Source organism: Stegostoma tigrinum, chromosome 15, assembly GCF_030684315.1.
Source record: "Stegostoma tigrinum isolate sSteTig4 chromosome 15, sSteTig4.hap1, whole genome shotgun sequence".
NCBI lineage: Eukaryota > Metazoa > Chordata > Chondrichthyes > Orectolobiformes > Stegostomatidae > Stegostoma > Stegostoma tigrinum.
The window spans coordinates 47,495,105-47,522,638 of NC_081368.1; the positions used below are offsets into that span (position 1 = coordinate 47,495,105).

General features: G+C 39.7%; 1 protein-coding gene across 1 annotated transcript; it reads left to right on the forward strand.

The window, feature by feature from the left end:
- The first annotated feature begins 8,989 nt into the window (after positions 1–8,989).
- On the forward strand, positions 8,990–26,836 carry rbmx2 (RNA binding motif protein X-linked 2). The gene is made up of 6 exons (XM_048544761.2): positions 8,990–9,194; positions 16,540–16,655; positions 20,811–20,862; positions 22,391–22,520; positions 24,407–24,599; positions 25,234–26,836. Exons 1-6 carry the CDS (start codon positions 9,190–9,192, stop codon positions 25,875–25,877), a joined length of 1,140 nt encoding a protein of 379 aa, XP_048400718.1. The 5' UTR covers positions 8,990–9,189; the 3' UTR covers positions 25,878–26,836.
- The last annotated feature ends 698 nt before the right edge of the window (positions 26,837–27,534 follow it).

Genomic DNA, 27,534 nt, shown 5'->3' on the forward strand with positions numbered 1-27,534 from the left:
ACTTTAAAAGCTTAAAGAAGCCAGAACCAGGAGGAAAAAAGTTAGAGAAAAGCTTGTGAAGATCAGAAAGAGTCTCACTGAAGCTACAAGGAGGTACATCTGATTTGCAAAACATTTTAGTAGTGAAAGTGCAAGGCTAATATGTTCATGTAAAGACTAACAAGTCCAGAGAACCTTGGATGTTAAGAGACATACAGGACTGAATAATGAACAAAAAGGAAACTTATGACATATGCCAAGAGCTCCAAACAGCAGATGTTTTTGAGGAATATACAAAATGTAGCAATTATTTAAACAGGACATTTTTAGAGTGAAGAGGGATCATTAAAACACATTGACTGATAATATTAAAGAAAATCCAGAAGTGGTGTATAAATTTATCTCGGGTGAGAAAAGTACCATACGAAGAGACCACATTGGCATTCTGGAAGTCATAGCCAAGATTTTAAATGAGTTATTTGCATTTTTATTCCTATGCTATCCTATTGCTATGGAAAGGATGATATTGGTACAGAAATCAAGAAAGGGGTCTGTGATATAACTGAACAAATTAGAATTGAGAGGGAAGATGTATTAGTGCTTTCAGGGAATTGAAAATGACTAAATCCCCAGACCCAAATAAGATGTATCTAAGGCTGCTTTGAAATTAGGGAAGGAAATTGGAGGGTCTATGACATTGATTTTCAAATCCTCTGGCAATAGGTAGAATTCCAAAGGACTGTAGAATGGATAATGTGGTCCCTTATTCAAGAAGGGTAGTAGAGATAAAACTATAGGCCCGTGAGTCTAACATCATTGGTAGGGAAACCATTGGAAAAACTCTGAGGGATAGAATTAATCTCTAATTGGAGGGGTGAGGATTAATAGTCAGCATGGCTTGGTCTGGAGGAGGTCACATCTAACAAATTGTGTTGAATTTTTTTGAGGACGTGACTAGGACTATAGATGAGGTTAGAGCAATGAGATAGTCTACATGGACTTCAATAAGGCTTTTGACAAGGACTTGCTGTTTTGACAAGGCTGGTTAAGAAAGAAAGAACCAATGGGATGTAGGACAATTTGGAAAACTGGGTTCAAAATTGACTAATTTGCAGGAAGCGGTGACTGATGGTAGAAAGGTGTTTTTGTGACTAGAAGCCTGTAACCAATATGTGCCACAAGGATCAGGTGCTGGGTCCCGTACTGTATGTTCTGCGCAGTAATGAAGGAGACATAAATGTAAGATAAGTAAGTTCACTGATGACTTGAAAATTGGTGGTGTGCTAACTAATGAGGAGGAAAGCCTTAGACTAAGGATTATTCAGACAAACTAGTCAGATGGGCAAGACTGTTGAAATGGAATTTAGTCCTGAAAAGTAGGAGGTGGTGGTGCATTTTGAGAGGATTAACAAAACAAGGGAATATATGGTGAATGATAGGACACTAGGACATATGGAGGATCTTGATATTCATGTCCATAGAAACTTGAGGACATCAGGGCAGGTTGATAAGGTCGCAAAGAAGCCATCTGAGTTACTTGCCTTGGTTTGTCAAGGCATTGAACACAATGGCAAAGAGGCTATGATAGACTGTGTGTAACATTAGTTCAACCACACCTGCAGTATTGTGTGCAGTTCTAGTTGCCACACTATCGGAAGGATGTGATTGTACTAGAGAAGGTGTAAAGAAAATTTAACAGGATGCTGCCTGTGCTAAAATAATTCAGCCATGAAGAGACACTGGGTAGGCTGATTCCTGAGACATTTCACGTGAGGAAACTTAGAGGAGATTTATGGAAATAACTGTTCACCTCGAGGATGGTCGGTTGCTGGAATTCAGTGCCTCTATGCGTGGTTAGAGGCCAGAACAATCAAGACATTTAAGAAGAATTTAGATGAGCACCTGCCATACCATATGAGACTTCGGGGCAAGTGCTAGAAAGTTGGATTACATTCAGTAAACACTTGATGACTGGCATGAACACAATGTGCTGAAGTACTGCTGTTAAATCTCTATGACTCCATGTGAACCAGGAAAGAAGCAACTGACTTCAGATTCCAGAAGTAAGTTGAGTCCCTAGAAGAAAAGGTGAAAATTCATTTTTTTTATGGCAACATTCTGAGCAAGGAAGCTGACAGAAGGCTGAAATCATTTCATGCACTAAATGCACATTCCTTTCACTGTTTAAAACTGTAATTAAAGATTGCTAACAAATTGTTCAAAAATGGAATCATTCTTTAAAATATTCTTCAAACTGGCATTGCAGTTCAAGAGTTCAGGACCAAAAAGTTGAAAGTAGAAGAAATTTTTACTGAACATAGTCATTTTAAAGTTGAAACAATTTTTTGTTGTACAAACAAAAATATTAAAAACGCATGAAAACACTTCAATGCCACTTTTTTTCAGTTAAAAAGGGTGGCAATTAGTTGGAAGAAACAAAAACAATACAGAGCACCCGTTTTGATACAAAAGGAAACTCATGAGGAAGAACAGTAAAAAGGCATGAATCCTCAATCATAGTTCATTATTTCAAAGTCTTAATTTAATGAAGAAATGTCAACTTAAAGGGTTTTTTATAGTTTTTTAAAAAATATTTGAGAACTATAAAAATACTTTAAGTTGTAAATATGGTCTTTCAACAAAGCTTTCAATTTAGTTTTCAAATATTTAAAAACTAAATTGAAAGCTTTGTTGAAAGACCATATTTACAATTTAAAGATCTTAAACAGTTTCAAATATTTACAGAGAAAAGTTAGAAGTTTTTTTTAAACAGTGAACGTCATAATCATTTTTATGTAGAAGGTCATTATAATTTATCACTTATTAGGAGGTCGTGCATTACTTTATCAGCAATTAAAAATTAATTACAACTCCAAAAAATTCTATCTCCTTCAGTTCTTTTACAATTGAAGTAAGTTCCCACACTGGAAAAGTCTATCCAGGTTGTGCTAGAAGCTGAAATTCAGAAAAATGCCACAGAAAAGTCTATGGATGGAAGGACAAATTTACTCCATTGGACCATCAACTGCATAAAGTGAAGCATTCCAAACCATCACACAACTAACCAATGCAAAGAGTATTCAAATCTTTTGATGCTGAGAGATACTGTAATTGAGTATAGGAGCAAAGAGGTCCTTCTGCAGCTGTACAGGGCCCTAGTGAGACCGCACCTGGAGTATTGTGTGCAGTTTTGGTCTCCAAATTTGAGGAAGGACATTCTGGCTATTGAGGGAGTGCAGTGTAGGTTCATGAGGTCAATTCCCGGATTGGCGGGACTATCGTATGTTGAAAGATTGGAGCGACTGGGCTTGTATACACTTGAGCTTAGAAGGGTGAGAGGGGATCTGATTGAGGCGTATAAGATTATTAAGGGATTGGACACTCTGGAAGCAGGCAGTATGTTTCCGTTGATGGGTGAGTCCAGAACCAGAGGACACAATTTAAAAATAAGGGGTGGGCCATTTAGAACAGAGTTGAGGAAAAGCTTCTTCACCCAGAGAGTGGTGGATATATGGAATGCTCTGCCCCAGAAGGCAGTGGAGGCCAAGTCTCTGGATACTTTCAAGAAAGAGATGGATAGAGCTCTTAAAGATAGTGGAATCAAGGGTTATGGGGATAAGGCAGGAACAGGATACTGATTGTGGATGATCAGCCATGATCATAATGAATGGTGGTGCTGGCTCGAAGGGTTGAATGGCCTACTCCTGCACCTATTGTCTATTGTCTATTGTCTACTGTATAAGATGTGGGACAAAGAAACCAGACAAACAAAAGTTATTTTCAGCTCTATTGCAAGAATGTCACCTTGTGAGATAGTGGGATATTGTGCAGAAACCAGAAGCAATCCTTAAATAATAGAACAGTGTTGGTTATATCAGCTAAACTTAATTCTTTATACCGAAAACCATTAGAAAGTGTTAACTCCCAAAATATGCTTCGATTGTTTTGGGTGAAATATGTCCCTTGAAGAAATATTTCAATCATTCCTTTGGGGAAATTGGTGACTCATCTAAACAGGACATAACAAAGCTCATCCATGCCAAGAAACATCTAAGTCAATTCAAGCATGATACAGGAGCAAGTATCACCGTGATATCTGACAAAACTCCTTGGTTGAAAAATATAAAATTATAACTTACTGATTTGATGTTATGTTGACTACATAGAATAACACCTAAGTCTACAGCAGTGTTCAAAGTTTCTTTAAGGCATAAAGATCATCAGTTTGTAGAACTTATATATGTATAACAATCAATAACCATCACTTTTAAAAATTGCAAGTATGCTTTGCTGTAAAATATTGACATTTATCAGGCAGAGAAAAAACTTTACTGGCCTCATTAGAATGTTCACATTCTAACCCATGCAGAAGCATATACCTATGACCTTTAAGATTTCCAATGAAAAAATCTTCACAAACTTTTAATGCCCACAAGAGGAGCTCGAACAGTTCATCCATTTCACCAACACCTTCCACCCCAACCTTCAGTTCACCTGGACCATCTCCAACACATCCCTTACCTTCCTGGACCTTTCTGTCTGCTTTCCAGAGAGACCACTGGCTCCGTGACTCCCTTTTTGGCTCCACACTCCCCGCCAACCCTACCACACCCGGTACCTTCCCCTGCAACCGCAAGAAGTGCTACACCTGACCCCACACCCAGGCCCCAAGATGACTTTCCACATCAAGCAGATGTTCACCTGCACATCCGCCAATGTGGTATACTGCATCCACTGCACCCGGTGTAGCTTCCTCTACATTGGGGAAACCAAGAGGAGGCTTGGGGACCGCTTTGCAGAACACCCAGACTCCGTTCGCAGTAAACAACTGCACCTCCCAGTCGTGAACCATTTCAACTCCCACTCCCATTCATTAGACGACATGTCCATCCTGGGCCTCCTGCAGTGCCATAATGATGCCACCCGTAGGTTGCAGGAACAGCAACTCATATTCTGTTTGGGAACTCTGCAGCCTAATGGTATCAATGTGGATTTCACCAGCTTCAAAATCTCCCCTTCCCCCGCTGCATCCCAAAACCAGCCCAGCTCGTCCCTGCCCCCCTAACCTGTTCTTCCTCTCACCTATCCCCTCCTCCCACCTCAAGCCGCACCTCCATTTCCTACCTACTAACCTCATCCCGCCCCCTTGACCTGTCCATCCTCCCCGGGCTGACCTATCCCCTCCATACCACCCAACCCACACTCTCCTCTCCACCTATCTTTTCCTCTATCCATCTTCAGTCCGCCTCCCCCTCTCTCCCTATTTATTTCAGAATCCTCTCCCCTTCCCCTCTCTGATGAAGGGTCTAGGCCCGAAACGTCAGCTTTTGTGCTCCTGAGATGCTGCTTGGCCTGCTGTGTTCATCCAGCTCCACAGTTTGTTATCTTGGATTCTCCAGCATCTGCAGTTCCCATTATCACAAAGTTTTAAGAGCTGGTTTCTTATCCTCCACAAACAAGAGAATACTCAGGTTCTAAATTCATCAACAACAAAGAAATCTCGGCAACCAAAAGGCAATATGATAGGCTGGGAGACATTCAACCAGATTTACCTTGTAACAAGTTTGAAAGGATAAGACTACTTTTCATACTTAAGTTCTATCAGACATTTTGAAGAAATCAAAGAAACTCTGGGCATCATAGTGGTTCAGTGTCAATATTCATATGCCTTCACAGCAAAATATAACACCCACTAGCCTTTCTAGATATTAACTTTCAACATTCTTTGTGAAGAAGAAAATCACCTATTTCTTCAAGTTGGCATAAACTTGTAAAGTCAGAGACTTGATGGGAGAAGAAATAGTAGTAAACTTGATGTGCTTATTTAAACAATAATATACCGGGTTTAATAAGGAGGGAAAAACTGGGAGGGAGATATCATATATGATTATTGGCATGAAAAGTTTAACCTTCAAAAATTTGTATCGCTCCACCCACCAGGATCTCAGTAATTGTCTCTGTGAAGAGCAAGTCAGTTCTTGTTGAAGAGGCAGGGACGAGCCGGGCTGGTTTTGGGATGCATTGGGGGAAGGGGAGATTTTGAAGCTGTTGAAATCCACATTGATACCATTAGGCTGCAGAGTTCCCAAACGGCATATGAATTGCTGTTCCTCTTAGGAGATATCTATGTCTCTTACCACATCTAATTTGATTAACCAGCCGCTGCTGTAATAAAGGATGTATTTCATCATCTAAAAATGTTGTTCTAATGGAAGTATATTTTGAGAGTCAATATTTTCTTATAGTTTTGGGTATAAGATAAAAGTTTTTTCCAGAAAGAACCGGCACTGTTCTCTCAGTATGTAATAAACTATTTCTTGTCATTCTTGTCTGCCAAAGATTTATTGGTGGTTAACCCTTAACCATTTAATATTATTGAGTCCTGTGGTCTAGTATTACAAGCAGGGTTATATCTACCCAAAGACATTCTTAGCAGAACTAGGTCCCAGTTGAGGGCAGCCCTTACAAGAGGAAAGGGAAGGAAAGATTTACTTGTTGGTGGTGTTACGTGGGAGGTGGAGAAATTAGCAGTGGTAGAAACATAGGAAAAGGAGTAGCTTATTAAAGCTCTTGGTCAGAGGGCAAGTGGGAAAATAGAAGTGTTGACACCTCCTGTTAACCACAGTTACAGTGGGTGGGGATGAGGGGAGAGAGGAGATGGTTGGAGTGAAGAAGAAATAGAAAGACATATCAGAACCTGAAAGCTTTCCATCTTGTTAATTTCGCAACCTTCTCATTATCCTCATGGTTTTATCTCATTGACATCAGGGAATTTTAGATAACAAGAGACAACATTGTGCTGGGTGTTATAACCAGAAGGCATATTTAAATCTTCAATCACTTTACTAACAAGAGAGGTAGGTGATTGCTGAGCTGTTGGTGAATGCCTATTTTTTATTTAATCAGTCAGCTCAATATCTGATTTAAAAAAAACAGACTTAACAGGGTGGCTCAGACCTGTGGAGTGTCCACAATTCTTGAATCCAAGATAACCAGATGTGCAAGACTGAATTCAGTGGCAGCAGCAGCTGAAACTGCATGTTTTCAAGTGTGAACAGCAGCAGGTATTACTGCAGGATTGAGGGGTTTATGTGTAGTACATTTATAGATGTGGTCACTCTGCAATCTTAAGGTATGCAAGCAGAGAAGGAATGGATAACTGTCAGATAGTGAAGATTATCCAAGGAGGCAGTTCAATTTGGGCAAACTCTCTCTATTTTGAATGTTATATGAATGATGGTTCCTTTGGTGTGTCCAGCCAGCTTCTAGTCCTTGCTACCAAGCTTACTCAACACGACAGGAGAAGCAGGAAGAATATTGGAAAAGCATTAGACATCAGGGATTCAATAGCTATTGGAACATACAGAATTTTTTTCTGGCTGCAGACAAGAGTGCAAGATAAATTGCCTCTTCAGCACCAAGATCAAGGGTATCACTAAATGGCTACAAAACACTCTGAACGTGCTGGACAAATAGCCAGCTCTTATGGCTACTATCAGTATTAAGGATGTAAGTAAGAAAGAAGGATGATGTCCTCCAGAATGGATTAGGGATCTTAGAAAGAAGCCAGCTAGCAGGAGCTCAATGGTAGTAATTTGCAAATTATTCCCAGTAACATAAACTATTGTTTAGGAGTTTACGGGTTATGGTTGCCTGAAGCGTGCTTGCTGGGATGGTTCAGGAAGAAGGGCTTTGGATATCTGACACTTTGGGACTGGTTCTTGCGAGGTGTGACCTGTGCACCTTAACAGAGTCAGGACCAATGTCCTTACAGGCCTATTTGCTACTGCTGCTGCTGGGGACGATTTAAACCATTTGGGCAGAGGTGTGGGAACCAGGAGGTGACATAAAAGAGGAAGATCAAAATATATAGAGGATTAGGAGAGACAAATAGCATTAGAGTGAAAAATGGTGTTAGTTTGGGTGTGGGTGAGAGAAAATGTGCTAATGTCTAAACTATATTTACTTTTAAGAATGTATTAGAACATGCTAAATAAGACAGGTGAGCTCCAGTTGCAGGTAGCCACATGGAAATATGATGTTTTAGTGATAACAAGAGGTCTGGCATAATAAAAGGCAGAGTGTGGTATTAATAATCCCCAATACGAGGCATTCAGGAAAAAGAGGGAAGGAAAGATAGATCGAGGAATAGTTGTACTGATTAAGGAGAACATCGTAGTGTCAAAAGAGGGAGAGGATCTCCTAAAGTGTTCAGGACAGAAACTATTTTGTTAGCGCTAACAAACAATAGTAATACCAAATAAAAACTGGAAGAACTGCGGATGCTGTAAATCAGAAACAAAAACAAATTTGCTGGAAAAGCTCAGCAGGTTTGACAACATCTGTGAAGGGAAAAACAGAGTTAACATTTCAAGTCCGGTGACCCTTCCTCAGAACGCTGCCAGACTTGCTGAGCTTTTCCAGCAGCTTTTGTTTTAGTACCACTACATTGTTGGATGTATTCTATCAGACACTAAAGTGAAAAATATAGAGAACAAATTTGCATCAAAATTACAGAGATGTAGAACAATGAAGCAAGAGGACTAGAGAATTGCAAAAGTTATTGTTCAAGAAACAGTACAAGAATTGCAACTACAGGAATGTCTCTTTAAATATTTTAATCAGCCTGTTCAGAAATATCATGACACACCTCTGTTTACTACGTGCAACTTAAAACATTGAGCTCCTGGCCCCAGTAGGGGCACGAGCACCACACCGCAAGAGCTCAATCCAGTCATTTTAATCTTGGTGATGACAAAACTTTCAGACATGACAAGGTTACGGCTCACTGGGACAACTGAAAGTTAATTAAGGAAAACCAGCTTGGATGTGTTAAAAATGTCTGTTTCTTTCACTATCCCCAATGACAGACAACCTCATCCTCGCATGTACTGGGATTAAAATTCTCCGAAGGTTGATGACCTTTTGTCAGAACAAATGACAATTATGCATTTCCAATACAGTGGATTAATCAGATTTTATAATTTGCATTTATCTGCATTTGTTCAAGTAGCCAAATTGCGTATTGTTTTCCGACATTGAGAATTCAAGCGAAATCTCGATCACAGCGTGTGATTGGTGGCGTGCGTCAGTAGGTGGTGGTGTGTGCGGAGTTCTCCACTTTCCTGTTGCGGTCCTTCTTGCTCCTCTCCTTCCGCCCTTATCCGGGATGAGGAGCTGCTGTGGTAAAATTTGGGACTTTACTGCGAAATGAAGTGAGTAGGCGATTAAATTGATGTAGTTGCTGGTTTAACAAACAGCATCACTAAAGGGAGGAAATTACCTGTCCGGTATGGACAGGTAAGAGGTTTCTCTGAGTTACTTCAAGGTGGTAAAGGATCAGTGGCAGGATTTTTTATTTAAAATGTCCACCGTTCCTGAAAGAAAGGAACCTGCTTTCAGCACCAACTCTTAGTTCTTGGGAATTATTTAAGTAAAACACTAAAGACGGTTAATGACAGTGGTTTGATCGGAATAAAATGTGGCCAGAAGTATCTGAGTTGTTTGCCAACTGAAGTTTCAACGTGAAACGAATCAGTCGTTAATAAAACCGTGGAAAGGTTAATAACTTGGCATGACCATAAATGTGAATGAAATGGTAGCTGCTGCTTTGTCAGTCACTGTATTTTTGTCCTTTGCATCACCCCGTGCCTTGACATTTTTCTTTCAACAATCTCCCAAAAGCCTTTCTGTCTCCTTATGTTTCCAGTTTCCCTTCCCATTCCCATTATCATTTCCTGTAGCCTGTGAAGCAGTTTCATGGATTTTCACAGTATTTGAGGAGCATAATAAAAATGCGGGTTATTGAACTAGGATTCAGCTCGTCTGGCCAGCAAAACAACACTCTGCACTGATTTAGAGGGCCTTTGGAACATTTTCAAGATGAATTACTGAGCTTGGGAGAAGTGGTGAACAAAATAAAAGAGACAACCGTAAACCCAGTGGTGAAAACCGTGAGCTTCTTCAAACTAGGCATTTGTGGAAGGGAAGTGACTGTAAACTAAAATGAAAGCAAATGTGTAGAAATTCAAAATAGCTCTAGAAAATGCTGGAAACAGTTCTGTCCTACCATTTAATATGCGAGTGAAAAGTAGCCTCAACTCTGTTCAAGACTTCTTTTATTTTGAAACGAATACAGTTTGCACCCAAATCAGATGATCTTGCCTCTCATTAGATCAACTGGACAAAGTCTATTGCAAATGACACTTATGTAAGTGCATGTAGTCTGGGAAAGACTGAGTAGTCATCTGCACTCAACCCAACAATGTTACAAATACCAGCTTGGCCAAATATCCACTTGAGGATAATATATTTAAGTTATTTAATTTAATTTAATTTAATTTAATTTATTGCTGGAAAAACTCAGCAAGTTTGGCAGCATCTGTGGAGAGAAGAATTTCAGTTCTGAGGAAGTGTCACTGGCCCCAAAACATTAACTTTGATTTCTCTCCACAGATTCTGCCAGATGTGCTGAGTTTATCCAGCAGTTTCTGTTTCTGATTTTGATTTCCAGCATCTGCAGTTTTTTTTCATTTTTTTTATTATTGTTTGCAGAATCAGAATGTAAGCTATGGAAATTTCCTCTGATAGAATATGTTGTTTTCTTTTCAATACATGTAAAATGCTTTTCTTATTAATTCATGGGATGAGGGAATCGCTGGCAAGGTCAGCATTTACTACCAAGCATCAGTTGCCCTGTAGAAAATGGCAGTGAACCTTCAACTACTGTGCTCCTTGGTGTTTCCTCTGGCCCATCCTTGTGCTGATGAGATATCTATTCGGGATTTTGACCAATGACAATGAATAGCTCATATCCAAATCAGAATTTTGTGTGTTTTGAAAGAGAACTTGTGGGTGGTAGTGTTCCCATGCATTTTCTGCCCTTTTTCTTCTAGATTATAGAAATCAAGGGTTTGGAAGGTAGAGTCTAAGCAGTTTGGCAAGTTGTTGCAAATGCAAATTGTAAATGGTACGCATTGCTGTAATTATATGTCGCTGGTAAAAGCAGTGAATGTTGAAGGTGTTAGATGCGGTCGCAGTCAAACAGGCAGTATTTGGACAGAGGCTGCTTTAGTATTGGAGGAGTTGCAAATGGTGCAGAAATTGTGCAGTCATCAGTGAAGGATCTCACTTCTGACATTTACAATGGAGAGAATGTTGTTGAAGATGGTCGGGTCTGGGACACTACCCTGAGTAACTCCCGTGTCTCAGTTGATTGACTCCAACAACACAACCACCTTCCTGTGTGCTAAACAGCAGGGAGTTACCCTCTCCCCCTCCAATTCTGATGAACTCCAGTTTACTGTGGCTCCTTAATGCCATACACAGTCAAATGCTGCTTTGATATAGAGGTAATCACCCTTACTGCCCCTCTGGAGTTCAGCTGTTTTGACTTAATTTATAATGAGGTCAGGAACAGAGTGGTCTGTTAGAACCCAAGCTGAGAGTCTAGTAAACAAATTGTTGTTGAGTAAGTACTGCTTGAAATCACAGGTGGTGATGGTGCTTTCTGTATTTTCGTTAGAGGATAGACTGATGGGATGGAATTGTTGAGTGGGATCTGTCCTGCTTATTGTGGATAGGATGTAATCAGGAAATTATACATATTGCTGGATAGATCCCAATGTTGTAGCTGCAGTGTACGAGCTTAGCTAGGGTTGCTGCTAGTTCTGAAGCGTAAGTCATCAGTGGTATTGCTCGAATGTTGTCCAGACCGATTACCTTTGCAGAGTCCAGTGACCAGTTTTTATTTGCCATTATGTGGAATAAATTGAACTGGATGTAGCTGGAACCTGTGATGCTGGGGACCTCAGGAAGAAGCTAAGATAGAGCATCCACTAGACACTTTTGGCTGAAACTGTAGGAAAATGCTTAAGCCTTCACATTGACCTGCTGGGTTCCCAATCATTGAGATAGAGATCTTTGTGGAGCCGCCGCCTCCAGTGAATTGTTACATAGTCCACCACCATTCACAACTGGATGCAGCGGACTGTAGAGCTTAGATCTTAAGATGGATGCCTTTGTCATTGTTCCACAGTCTAGTTAAACAACTGCCTGATTCTCAGTTTGAGCTCCAACAGGATTACTCAGCTGCTGACCTCAAAAGTGTTCTGAGATAGGGTCACCAAACCCAAAACGTTAACTCTGATTTTTTTCTTCACAAATGCTGTCAGACCTACTGAGCTTTTCCAGCAACTTCTGTTTTTGTTCCTGATCTACAGCATCGACAGTTCTTTCAACCTTAATACGAGGTTGGTCCAAACACGGACAAAAGAGTTGAGGTGAGGTAAAAATGACTGCCCTTGACATAAACACAGCATTTGACCAAGTAGGGCTTTAAGGAGCCTTGGAAAACCTGGAATCGGTAGGAATAAGATGGCATTTGTTTGCTGATTACAGTTATACCCAGGAAAAAGAAAGATGGTCATGGTTGTTAGACAGCGAACATCACAGCCCTAGGGCATTTTTGCAGGAACTCCTAATGCTAGATATTTTCTAATCAACGTGTTCAGAAATGTTATTATGTATTTCTCTGGAGCAGGTGGGACTTGAATTCCTGAGGATAAATATTTTAATCACCCTGTTTAGGCATGTTATTATGTACTTTGGGAGCAGGCAGGACTTGAACCCAGGCCTTCTGATCTAGCGGCAGGGTCACTTCCACTGCAGCCCAAGAGCTACCAAAGAGCATAAAGGTCTTTCTTCCTTTCTAAATATTTTTAATCAGTCCAGAGATATCCCTGGAGCAGGCGGGACTTGCACCTGGAACTCCTGGTTCAGAGATAAGGGTAGTACCACTGCACCACAAGAGCCCTAATTCCTGAGAATGGTGTCTGAGATCCAATGATTTTTCAGCTGTTTCATCAATAATCTTTGCTCCATCACAAGGTCAGAGCTGGGGATATGCACTGATGTGCAATCATCAGTGCTCCACTGTCCAGCATCTTTCACCATATCTCGGATACCGAAGTGTCCATATGCAGCAAGATATTAACAATATCCAGGGATGGACAGATAAGTGGTAAGTGATGACCACTTCACACAAATGTAGGGTAATGACCATCTTCCGCAAGAGAGGATCCAATTTTCAATGGAATTATCTCTAAGTGCCAACTATCAATACCCTGGAGTCACCTTTTACCAGAAAGTAAAACAGGCCCGCCAGTAAATACTGTGGCCACAAGAGTGGGTCAGAGGCTAGGAATTATGCAGAGAATATGATGACATACTCTCCAGTTGTCTTTTTGAGTTTGTATCAACAACAAAATGCTTGACATCAGACAGTATGAAACAGCATGCATCATTGGCATTCCATTCATCACCATCAACATTTACTGCTGTCATTTACTGCTTGCACAATGGCAGTAGTATCGACCATCGAGAGGAAGCGCTGAAGTAACTCATCAAGTTTCCTCTGAGAGCATCGTCCAAATCGGCAACTTCTATCACCTAGAACGACTAGGTTAGTAAATTCATGGGACCCCTGTCAACTGCAAGTTTCCCTCCAAACCACACAATATCCTTATTTGGAAATGTAATGCCATTGCTTCACCGTTACAGGGTCACAAGCCTGGAATCTACTTCCTAACAGAACTGTAATATGCCTACAACCTTACTAGTTTATGAAATAATGTAGGGATAGGCATTAAATAATGGCCAGTCAGCAATGTGCACACTCCACTTGAGTAAAAAATAAATCTCCTCACTACATTCCTAGGCCAATTGGGAATAGGCAATAAATGCTGTCCTTACCAGCAATGCCACACCCCATGAACAAATAAAAGGAATGCGTGAGTTTTTTTAATCAAATTTTATAGAAGTTCGATACAACTTGCTTGGTTGTTTCAGAGAGCGTTTGAGTGCCCATTATATTGCTGTGGATCTGGAATCGATATAGTTTAGAATGGAGGAAGATGGCAGATTTTCCTTCCCTAAAGGTCTATTGTGAACCAGATGGATTTTCAAGACCGTTGGCAATAGTATATGGACAGCATTTGAATATTTTTTTTCTTCCAGACTTTTTCACTTACTTCAAATTTCATCTGCCAAAGTGAAATTTGAACCCATATCCTCAGAGCATATGGGTTAGTCTGTGCCAACCGATTACTGCACAACCACCTCCCCTCATAAGGAGTTAAATAAAATTTGGCTTCGTGTCCGGGGAAAGGACATGTATCTTCTGAGATCTCATGAGCAGTGAGTGAGTACAAGCAGCTGATTCTGTGATCCTTGATCATACCTCTTTACCATCACAAGGTGAAAGCAATGCGATGTTTATAGGAAACTGAAAATCTGTAATCAGGTGGCTCCAGAATGCTGCCTTGCCTGCATCTTCCCTTAGCTTTAGGGCTTTCTTGTTTGCAAACAGGTAGCAAAAAGCCAGTCCTTCACTGCATGAGGGAGTGGGTATCATCTGTAGATGTTTCAAAGTTGATCCCGTATCTATGGGTAAGGTCACTAAGGCTCAAATTACTGTTGAAGGATGAAACCATTTGTGCATCCTTGAGTAAGGAGATGATGCCAGTACTAGAGATGTTCTGGCAACAATTAAATTGTTAAAAGTAGGTTAGGCAAATTCACTCTAAGTTGGATATAGAGAAGCATTTGAATGAAATTAACAGCTGTGCTGAAGCCTGCATGGATTTCTAGAAGGTATTATCCAAGTCTTGTAATGTAATAAAATTGGAATTTTTTTTTCCACTCGAATGGCTTTGATGAGCTACTTTAACTCTGGACCAGCTTTTAGGTTGCAATTTTTACTATTAAAGCGCTTGTCATTTGGCTTTTGTGAGTTATCAAGTAATGGCCCATTTAATGTGACCAGAAAACAATATTAAAAGGCTTTTGTGGTGCAGTGGTAGTGTCCCTATCTCCAGCCAAAAGGCCCATCTGCTCCAGAATTGTGTCATAATATATCTGAACAGGTTCATTAAAGTATCTATAATAATATGCTGAGATATTTCATTGCGAGACTAAGAACAGGAACAAACAAGCCTGTCCAGTCAATTTTGAGGAAACATTTTTGTTGAAGGCATATAGTGTGATATGAGGTAAGGAAAAGATTAATAAAACAAGAATCAGGATTTGACAAGCGGTGTTGTAAGCTGGGTCTCCCGTAGAGTTAAGCAAAAGCTGGAACGGTTGGTGGATCTGACTGTGTGCAGAATAGATTGTGATTACTAATCTGCAGGGTGAGTTTGCATTTGTCGAGCACGGAGCCTGGGAGCATGCAAAGAAAGCACTGGAGACATCAAGCCTGGAGGTGACATATATGGGATTGAGCGGTGCAGTCTGAATGGATGAAACTGAGACAGTACGATGATTTTCAAAGTTAGAAGTTGGTCTTCTGGTGATGAATATAGAAGTAGTTAACCTAAAATGATCTATCATTTCCCTTGATTCAACTGGTGTGTTGAAAGTTTCCATTATAGGAGATGATCATTCCATCGATGCAGGGTCAGTTTTCCTTTCTAGTAAAAACTTGGCCAAAAACTATTTACACAAATGCCAAGATAAAAATGTATTTGTGTCCTGCACAAAATAACCAGCGAGACAGGGAAAATTTCTCAGGATGTAAATATTTTTCCATTTACAATGGATCCACCTTACCATCTCAGATACCAACCTTCCTACCTCACCCCTGGCCACTCATCTCCATTACCCTAGTCTCAGATCCTCCTATCTCTCTCTGGGTCAAGACCACAGTCTCCTAAGTTTGCCAAACTTAAAATCAGCCAATATTATTTCCAACACCACAACACAAATGCCAGGCAATGATCATCTCCAAAAAGAGACAACCTAACCATTGATACTCAACTGTCTTACCATCTTTGAATCCCCTACTGACAACATCCTGGGGTATACCATTGAATTGGATTCCCATATAAATGTTACGGTAACAAGAGCATGTGAGAGGCTAGGGAAATTGCAGCAAGTAACTCACCCACTGACTCCCAAGAGCCATCTACAAGGCAGAAGTCGGGAGTGTGATAGAATATTCCACACTTGTCTGGATGAGTGCAGCTCCAACAACACTCAAGCTTGACACCATCCAGGACAAAGCAACCAACTTGATGGGCACCACAAATCAAGCACTCCCACCACCACTGTAGCAGCAGTGTACCATCTTCAAAATGCACTGCAGGAATTCTCCAAAGATCCTTAATCAGCACCTTTAAAACCCATGATACTTACATCTTGAAGGACAAGGGCAGCAGATACATGGGAGCACCATCACTGCAAATTCCAAAGCCACTCACCGTACTTACTTGGAAACATGTCGCCATTCCTTTGCTAAAATCGTGGAATTCCTTCCCTTACAGCATTGTAGATATACCTACAGCACATGGACTGCAGTATTTCATGAAGGCAGCTGTCCATCACCTTATCAAGGGTAACTAAGGAAGGGTAATAAATACTGAACCACCAGTGACACCCACATTCCATGATTGAATTTTTAAGAAAGAGCACGTAGACTTGACAAATTTCTGTTTTGTTTGAGTACCATAGTCTTGTTGCACTTTATGATCAGTTTGCTCTGTACTTCTACCCTGTACTTAGTCCACTCACAAAAGTGAAGCTCATCAATGAGCTAAATGCAAGGGAGGTGGAGTTGGGTGTACAAGATAAAGTATCCTGGCATTCAGAGTACAAGGACAGTGCATGGATCTTTCTGGGTGAGTGAAACCTTTTCCAGGTTCCAATGTGTTTTTTTTAGTGGCTGCTGTAACCTTGTGTTTCGTAGAATTTTGCTTTGAATTCCGGGCACTTTAACGGGCAGGACTGAAGCAGATTTCCTTTTTGAGAAGATCAATAGATCTAAAGATTTTCTGTGTGATAGGGGTTACTTGTTATCTTTCCTTGTGTGCCATAATTCTGAACATGTTTTCCATGAAGCTCAGTTTCAGGTATATTTGAGTACACACCTCATGTAAGGACACACTCCTGATTTCATTCATGCCACTTTGGTATCTCCAAATGTGTACAAAAATCTGCCTGGCAAGAAGCAAGATAGTCACAGGACTGATACATTGAAAGACCACATGTAGGAATATGTAATGCCTGTTGTGATATGAGAAGAACTCTACACAGACAGTCACCCAAGGCTGGAATTGATCCCAAGTCCAAGGCACTGTCGGGCAGCTTGCTAATTACTGAGCCATTTGGCTACCCAAATATCCTTGAGTGTGTTTTCTCTAGAGCAAGTCTTTCCTTCCTGTAATGTGATCAGACTAAGTAAGCAGCTCTAGTTGTGGCCTAGCCAATGTCTTATATATTTCCTTGCACTTGTATTCAGTATCAGCCCAATAATGAAAATCATCCATTTGCTTTCTTTATTACCTTATCCACCTATCATTCCACCTTCAGGGACCTGTGGACGTGCATTGCAAGGTCCCTCATTTTTGTGCATTCCTTTCATTTGCTTGACATCTCCAAATGAATCACCCCCCAATTCCTCTGAATTAAATTCCATTTGCTGCTTTGTCACCCTTTCAACCAAACCGTTGATATCTTGTTGCAGTCAACAGCCATCCACTCTGCTGTCAACTACACAGCCAATTTTTCAATCGCCAATGAATTTCCCAATGATGTTTCCCATATTTAAAGTTAAAATTACTAATATATACCACAAACAGCAACAGACCCAAAGCTCAGCCCCGTGGCACACCACTGGATACAGCTTTCCATTCACAAAACTGACAGTTGAATATTACACTTTGTTTCGTGTCACTGAGCCAATTTTGGATTCAACTTGTCACGGTCCAATGTATCGCTTAGGCTTTAATTTTTCTTAGCATTACCATGCAAGACCTTGTCAAGTACCTTACTAAAATCCATAAGAATAACATACCCTGCACTACTCTCATCAATTTTCCTTGTTACTTCCTCAGAAATTCAATTAAGTTAGTAAGGCGTGACAAAGCAGTGATGGCTATCCCTGATCAATCCATGTCTTTCTGTGGAGCAGTTAATTTTGCTTCTCAATATTGATTCAAGTAATCTTTCCACCACTGAGGTCAATTTGACTAGCCTATAATGATTTGGCTTATTCCTTGCACTTTTCTTGGATAATAATAAAATGTTCGCAGACCTCCAATCTTCTGCATCATGTGAAAAATAGGAAATGACCCTCAGAGCTTCCACCATTTCCTCCCCTGCTTTATTTAACAACCTGGAGTATAATTCATCTAGAGCTGGATAAATGTTATTTAGCTTTTAGTTTAAACTTAAAGCCTTGGGGGGAGTCGTAGTTCCTTAAAAATGGTAATTATATGTTCTCTATTTAAATGTAGTTATTAATAAAGTGACTAAAATTATTTTGGCTAGAGAAATGGTTACATCATTGTAAACTTTAATTCACTTCTGCAGTGATCTGGTCCTATCTGTCTCACTCTGCAATATTAAAGGCATTTATTGCCCACTTCTTCTGCACCTTCTTTCATTTTTGGTTCATCGGGTCTCTTCAATTTCTTCTAGCTACCCCACCCATGATTTATTAACTTATTTAACAGTTCTTATAATTTCAGAAACAAAGTTTATTCATTTAACTTGTCATGACCAGCTCTAAATGTCTGTCTGAAATAAACAAGATTCTTTTTGACTTCTCTAACCAATCTTGTTTCACTGCTGTAAACAGCCTATTCCTTGGCCATTTCTAATAATAAGAAGGAACTACGGCACAAACAGACTTTTTATTACCTTACAGTCAAATCCCTTCAGTAAGTTACCTGTCAATCAGTTCTACCCCAAGGCTGGAATCCTTCCGTTCTAATCCTAGATAATGAAAGTCTTCAACTCTTGTTGAATCTAATGGAATTAGCTGGGTCATGGGTTGATTTCTCCTGGGTTACAAAGAACTCCTTTAAGATAATTGAATGGGTGGTGTCTCCTTGTAAAGACTTACTGCTGACAGTTGCAAATTACATGAAAGGAGAGTTTTTACTGCTGTTCACTTGTCAAAAAGTTTTATAGGTTAAACATTTTAGATGCTTAGCAATTAGAAAATGCTTTAGAGATCGAATAATCAAAAATTTATTTAAACATTTGCTTCACTAAGACTTGCTTTGTTCCTGTACTGCACTTGTATGTGACTTTTTGCGTCAAATATTTAAAAATCTGAGTATTGTTGACCTCAGACATGTCTATAGATTTCACTCCAACGTGTAGGTTGGGAATCATGCTGATTCCAACTCTGGTGTGCACAAGAAAATAAGAAATGAGAGTGGGTAATGCCATTTAACCCCCTCATGTCTACTCCACTCATTCGCGTGGATCAAGGCAGATCTTTTATCTCGGCTTCACTTTACTGCTTGATTCCCATATCCCTCAATTTCCTTGTTGGGGTTCAAATGCATATCAATCTCGGCCTTACGTAAAATTTTTAAACAGACTATCAATATTATAAAAAAAAGGAACAGGCTAGGAAATGGTGAGGGCTTATGAACACTGGCCTGCCCCTATTTTCCTGTAACCGTCAGGGCTGCTTGTTGGCCTACTTTTTCCTTGTAGAATCCCATGTTGTTTTCCTCTTTGCTGCTGATTGGCCTGTTTGCAATACTATCTCTCATCCAATAATTTGTAACAAATGTTAAAATAGAGGCAAGTGAGAAGACTGAGAAAACAAAAGACAATTAATGAGCTGGGCACAGGAATGTAAGAGGTAATGGTGTCTTAACCATGCCTAATGTACAGCAGCATCCCCTTTCTTAGGCATTAGGGTTTCATTGGGCTTCACAGCCTGAATTACAATAAAATGCAAAGAGGGTTTGGTAACATTGTGGAATAGCACTAAGGGAGCTCGTTCTTGTTAAGAGTTAATTCTTGAAATCAATGCCATGGCACTCTTTTTGTAGCTCACTTACCAGGTGTCACTTCAGGTGGGCTGAGTGAAGCACCCTCAGAGAAGGGGAAGGGATTTGTTTCAGAAAATTACGCTTAAAATGTTCTGTAGTGTTTATTGCTTTGAGTAAACTACAAATGCACGTAGGACCAGGGTATAAGGATTCAAATGCCAATAACAAACCAAAAATAATCATAAAGCTAGATTTTGTATATTGGCTCATAAGATTTAGGAACAGAATTAAGCTATTCAGCCCATTGAGTTTGCTCTGCCATTAGACCATGGCTGATATGTTTCTCAACCCCATTCTCCTGTCTTCTCCCTGTAACCATTGATCCCCTTACCAATCAAGATCCTATCTACTGATGTCTTAAATACACTCAATGATTTGGCTGCCGCAGCTTTCTGCAGCAGTAAGTTCCACAGATTCACGACCCTCTGGCTGAGGAAGTTCCTCCTTGTCTCAGTTCTAAAGGATTGTCCCTTAACTCTGTGCCTCTGCCCTTGGTTCCAAGTCTCTCCTTTTGGTGGAAACATATTCTGCATGTCCACTCTTTCCAGGCCTCTCGGTATTCTATTAGTTTCAATCAGATTCCCCCCTCATTTTTTCTAAACTCCATTGAGTAGAACCCCAGAATTGTTTCACAGGCTACTGCTTCTTATAGTGCTGAACATAATCACTACAAAACCAGTCACTAAGTGTTTCTCAGTTCAATTTCACGTGTGGAAAACATGTGGCAGTTAGATATTGAGTCATAAGTATGATCAACGTGTTTTAATAGACTTGCATATTAACAGCCTGGGTTATATAATCAGAAGATTAAACAATATAAATTCCTTTTGGGAAATGTGTGTGACTTTCAACTTATAAGTTGTACTTATTAAATTGTGCGTGGTACTGAATATATAGAGGTCTTTACTTTGGTAGTGCCAGCATTAAATGTAAGGGTATGATTTTCCATGTAAGTATGCTCTGTTTTCGTTTTCTTAGGTGGCTTGCCCTATGAATTAACTGAAGGAGACATTATCTGTGTGTTTTCACAGTAAGTATTACTTTTCCTTGCTAATTTTGCTGATGTTAGGTACTATGCTGAAAAGGAGCTTCTCAGCTATTGCTTCACTTACGTTCCTCAACCAAGTGACCAGACTATTTAACCATGGGTGCAGCACTTTTAAATCCAACCCAGTCCATTTTTAATGTGTACCCCCGTGCATTCACGGCAGAGTCTGTTGGCTATTGGGATAGATACTTTTGACTAGAATTTCTCTCTCAGACATAGTTGCTTCTGCCACTGCCTCAGGCGGGACCAACTAACAGTGCACACCATTGGAGATTGAACCTGGAACTTCTATGGTATGTTATGAGAGCATACTGTATGCAAATGCACTGCTATGCTCCCAATATCACTACAGCGTTAACACAAAGTATTTCGTTAGCTTTAAACTGTTTGGACCATGAAAAACCATTTATAATTGCAAATATTTTTCATTTCTCAAAAACATTATCATGAACATATCATGAACATATGTGCTTGATTTTAGATTGTTATTTCTGGGTTGGTTTAAGAAACGGATATGGTTTTGTGCCAGTAGGTGGCATAATGTTACAGCTTTCACATCATCCTGCCATTTGGTTGCAATGTTGTGACCTGCAGGGATTTGGAAAACAGTAGAGTATATTAGGGAGTAAAACCAGCCTCCACTAAATACTGAGGGAAACCGAGAATATTGTATAGAATGTTGACGAGTCAGAACATTAGGTCTGGAGAATGTTGCATAGATTTCAGTAACCTGTGGAGAGACTTGTAACCAAAGATGAAAATTGAGTACATAAAATGGAGTGGAGATTAGTAAGAGACTGACTGACTGATCAGTCAGCAGGACTGAGCATCTAAGTTAGAATGAAGTACATTTATGGAGGTTAAAACAAAGATATATTTATTGATGTCACTTACAACAAGAATGTGTAGATATAGCATCAGGAAGCAGAAAGCCAGAATAACACCTCCCTTCCCAGTTTTCCTGTAATTTCTGCACAGGAAAATCTTCTCTAAGAACTTTAGAGCAGAGCTTTAAAGGGCGATACACTTGAAAAAGAACAGACATGAGGAAAGGAGAGGGAGACACCTCATGGGCATTTGAAAACGACGGTCATACTCTGGATAGTTTAGGGAGATAATGTGAATGAAAATACATCTGGGTAAGGTGGCCTTTGGACAGAAGGAAAATTCAACTGTGAATCACTGTTCCATCAAGCCAAGTATTAGCCAGTTATTCCTGGATTAAATACTGGGTAGAGAATGCTTTGCTGATGAGAGCGGACATTTAAGGGAATATGTCACAGCAGGCAGCCAGCCAGAGATATTGGACACTGCAGACTAGTGAGAAAAAAGGGTAAGAGAGGCTAACTCCTTGTGAAAGAGCTGAGTTGGAGCCTTACTGAACAAAAGAAGTATTTACAGATGAGACTGCAGTGGAGGATCTGGTTAAGTGCAACCTCTGATAAAAGTAGAGATGGGTAACCCAGAGAGATGGGTTAAATGCTGTAAACCATTGACCTTTATTTGATAGGTATGGCGAGATTGTTAACATCAATTTAGTTCGAGATAAGAAGACTGGAAAATCAAAAGGCTTCTGCTTTATCTGTTATGAGGATCAAAGAAGCACCATTTTGGCTGTGGACAACTTTAATGGAATCAAGGTGGGTCTGAAAGTAAAAGGTGGAGTCATTAAAAGGATGAAACATAGATGTTGTCTCACCTCTTCCAGGTGGCCCATTTCAAAGACTCATGATATGTTTGCTTTCTTGACTGTAGTCAGCCTGAAAATTGAAGTAAATGACAAGATTAGAGTATCTTGGAAATATTCCACAAATAAAATTAAGACCACCTTGGGAACATAACAGTAATTATAAAATAATTACATTTAGAAATCTAAAATGTAAAATAGTTTTTCAAGTATCACAAAAAGCTAGCACTTTGCCCAGTTTAGTGAATATATGTCTGCTTTTCATCTAACACAATGTCAGAGAAAGTAAGAATGTGTGAGGTACTAGGAAATACCCCATTTGCTAGTTCCTGCAATTAATCATGTAGTTCTACCCGATAAATCCTTCCCTTCACCTCCCCACTTTTAGATTAACTTTGCTTATAATTCTAGAAGACGTTGATTCATTCTGGCTACAGTTCAGTGGTCAGCAGCATGTTCAAGTAGCTTTTACCAAGTGACCATTGTACCTATGGTCCTTGGTAGATGATATAGATGTGGACCTTTATCTTCATACACACATCCTTCCAGTGGCTGTCGTCTGGATACCTGAGTGAGCCCTGGCTGAGATCAATTAGAGCTCCTCTATTGCCACTACAACCTGGTAACTGGTGGTGTTATGATCAAATGGATCAAACGTGGCACCTTCTTGTGTTGATTGAATGCATAAAGAATCTGGGTTCAAATATCCAGTAGAATTTGAGGCTTCTGAGTTACTGCTTTTTTGGTTTGCATGTACACAGTTTGTTTTATGATGGAGTGGCAATGCCACCATAGGACAGTAGCTGTTTCTAGTTATAATGTATCAATTTTGCTGTCTCATTACAAGATTATTTTCAAAATGAAACTGAAATTAATTCACTAATACATTGACATACATTAAAAAATATTCATGTCATACATTAGCATTATACAGGGAGTAAGTTATTTTTATTAGTTTCTAAAACGTATTAAGAGTTTCCTGTCCTTTGCAATGAAGGAGGCAACAACTGCTCATTAATAAACAACTTCAATTTGCATTTGAACATATTCCAGTATGGCAACCTAGAGGTTACCGTACTCTGAGACCAGAATTGCAAGAAGTTTGGGATGTAGTTGGCAATACCTCTCTCTTTTCTGCCTTCAGCATGCTCTTTCATCAGACACCATGTTCTTTCTATTTTGTTGATACTGCTATAACCATATTACTTTGGACTTCCTTTTCTTGTAAACTCCTTGTACAGCATCTAACATGCTCTTTAATCTCTTACTGTTGGAAGGGAGATTCAGTGCCGTTCTCTTTGGAATTTTACATTCAGATTGTTATGTTGGAATATAACTAAAGCTGATTTTGGGTAATATTTTTGCTTGGTGCTGTGAACATCTTGAACTTTTCAATGATTCATGTCACACACTATGGCTGTGTATTACAATGAAGTTTTGTAAACCTGGATTGGAAGAATATCTTTTTGTGATGTCCTATTATTATGTGGTTGTTAAAACATTTAATAAAGCTCATGCTGGTTTATTATAATTAATTTGAATTTTTACAATCTATCACATGCTCAGAGAATATTCTTATTTATGTAGTGTTCAAATGTACTGGTATCCATTACATGAGGGTGAGGTTCTAGTTCAGTCAATCATGTGGAATGACTATTCTTAGTCATGAAAGAATGGGCTGCAAAAAATGCAGCTTGTTTCCAGAATCTGAGTAACAAGAAACCATAGACATTTGAAGGATTTTGGGAATGTGGTAGGTAATCATAGTTAGAACTTTGTGCTATATGGTCTGATTTGTCTATTTTGTTGTTGTAACTTATTTTTAAATGCTCCATTTAGATTAAGGGAAGGACCATCCGTGTTGACCATGTGGCCAATTACCGTCCTCCAAACGATGGAGCTGATGTTGATGCTGTGACTAAAAGACTGAGAGAGGAAGGCTGTGCACCTAAAGCACCTCCATCAGCATCAGATTCCTCAGAGTCCTCCGAAGAGGATGTTAGCTCGGTGCCAGCAAAGAAACAGAAGAAAGGTATGTGAAGTGAAATGCATGGATCAGCTTAAGGGATGGGATTTTATTAGAATTTTGGGTTTGAGCATATTAGATGATAGCGTTTTTGGATCACTGATTCACAGAAACTGTCACTGGTATACTGGTTTTATAATGTGGAATTGTAACTGCTGTCCGATATTTGAAGAATGTCAGTAGAGTTCAAACACTTCAAGACTGGATTGATTTTGGAATTGGGTGATGGAGTGAATTAGTAACTCAACTTTTGACCACTAGATCAGGGCAAAATCCAGCCTGAACATGGGATGAAAATCCTGTGGTAGCAAGCACTGGCTAATACACTGCACCAAGTACATTTGGCCAGTCCCTGTTGAAATCCAAGCACCTAATGGAGCACTGCAAAAGAACACTAATTCAGTATGAATTAGCAATCTTGGCTGGAGGGTTTCCAAAATGGCCAGTGTGAGAAATGAAATGATTATGCTTGGTGGACTGCTGAGTTTGGCACATGATGTAGAGTTTTTATGTGCTACAGCCTGTCCAAAAATCCTTCATACTAACTTCGAGAAATGCTTACAAAGGAGTAATTGCATCCCTTGAAGTTTAATTTGCCCCTTTTGGTGAGCCATAATTCACACTGTTGTTTATTCTCCAGACAAGAAAAAGAAAAAGAAAAAAGGAAAAAAGGAGAAAAAAGTCAAGGTAAAGAAAGAAGCTGCCTCCAAACATTTGATCAAGAACTCTGGCCGAAACCAATCACCTCCACCCCCAGTAAGAATCAAGAGAGAAAGAGAGGATGTGGGGTATGAGAAATATGCCAAAACGAGTCAAGACATTCATCGGGATGGTAGTGTGGACCACAGAAGTGAAGAAAGAGGAAAAGGAGATGGGAGGAAACATACGCAAGGAGCTGATGAAATGAGGACCAGAGAGAAACACAGAGAACGGAGTCGAACTAGAAACTCTGAGAGAAAGGAAAGGCGAAAAGGTGATCAAAATGGGAGAGGATCTGGCAATGAAAGGTCAGAGAGAGATGTAAGACACACTCACGGTGATGGGAGAGAGTTGAGATATGATGAAGAAAGGCACAGTGAGCAAGAGAAAATGCGAAAAGAAAACAGGATTGACGGCAAGAATGATGACCATGACAAGTACAGGAAATACAGTCGCAGTAAGAGACACGAGTGGGATTCACATTGTGACAGCATCAAGCATAAAGAGTCGAGATTCGAACATGACAAAGTCAGCCTTAACAAGGGAAAATACAATTACAGAGACAGTGACCAGAAAAGAAACTGAACAGTCAGAAGTCTGCAGCTAAATGCAGTACACCTCCCCATCCAAAGTCTATAGACAGAATAAAGTCCCAGCATTTAACAACCAGAAATAAATATTCTGAAATTTGCTGCTTTCCGACAGCTTTTTCTCTTGAACTATTTCTTTATATATGTGGACTATTTTTGCAATGGAGAATATTAAACAACTTGCAGTGCCCCTTTAACTACTGATGATTTTTTAAAAATAAATTTAAGATGTTTATTTTTGTGCTTACTTTGAAGATATCAAATGAAACAAAGTTTTATTCTGATTACATGTAGTTGGCTGTTCATCTTGCAAAAAAGTTCATAATTGAGTGGTGATAGCCTTTCAGATTGTTGCAGGACATCCAGCTGGGCCAACTCCCACTCTTGCTTCATGTCGTCAAATTGGCACCTTCCAGCAGGGGGACTGGATATCAAGTAGCAGTGAGAATACTAGTTTATTTTCTTTTGGTATTTTTCCTCTGCCCTACATGTAGGAATTAAGTAGTGTTGCAACAGCCAAATCACCAAAGACCTGGATTTTGAAGCTTCCTTGCTCAACATGGCAGTGATCCACTTTAGTACACACTTATCTGCATAGCTCTGTATGTTTCTAATGATATTTTAAAGTCTCATACCTGATATTCAGAATTATTGACTTAAATATAAATTCTTTTCCATGTTTTATTTTAAAGTAGGGATGTTACAGTTTACATCAAAAGCTTCTAGTTGTGTAGATATTTATAAAAAGAGAATAAGCAGAATGGGTGGACAATATTAGACCTAACAGTGCAAGACCCATCAATTAATTGTTTGAGTCCCCAGAATTATTTTTCATTTGTTGTTATTCATAAATTTTGGGGAAACTCCAGGGTTTGGAAAGTTCAGAACAACGGAAGCGATAGATTGTTCTGTGAGCTTACTGTAAGAATGGCATTATTAAATCAATTAAATTTACGAGCTACTCTGAGCAGTGGATTGTTTATGAAAAGGTGCTGCTAACTGCATATGGGGATTTGACTTAAATTACATTTTCAGAATTGTTTATTTTTTTCCTTCTCAAATAGGATGCACTGCCTCCACCTGTTACACTGATGTACAGGTCCAGTGCTTGCCTTCCCAAGCTGAAGAAGGGTTTATCTGTTAAATAAACAGAGGTGCAGTGATGGTGTGTGAAATAACTGCACACAGGTCAGTACCCTGTCACCAGGTCACTATTTACACCTGGAGTGTCCTTGACACTGCTCCAGCTCCCTCAAAGCCCACTCTGAGTGAACAGGCTGCCTGACACTCCTGTTCCTATCTGTCAGACAGGACTCCCTGATTGCGCATGTTAAGTTGGTCCAATCCGGGAACAATATTCTACGAGGATGACCTGGCTGACCACATTATCATTGCAACAGTGTGGTCTCTTGTTTAAATGCTGCTCAACACTTACTTAATATGAAAGTGTATTGTTTAAGATGTATCTGAAGAGGGTTGTTGCCAAGGTGAAATTACACTGGACAACTGCTGTTTTTCAACTTTAAGCAGGTTTTCTTTATTACTTTAAGAAAACATCCTATTGCTCAAATTAGACAGTTACTTGGGAAAGCAGTGTGTTCTTTGTGTCTTCTAAAAGGAAGGAGAAAAGTTGTTTCATTTGAGATTCCAAT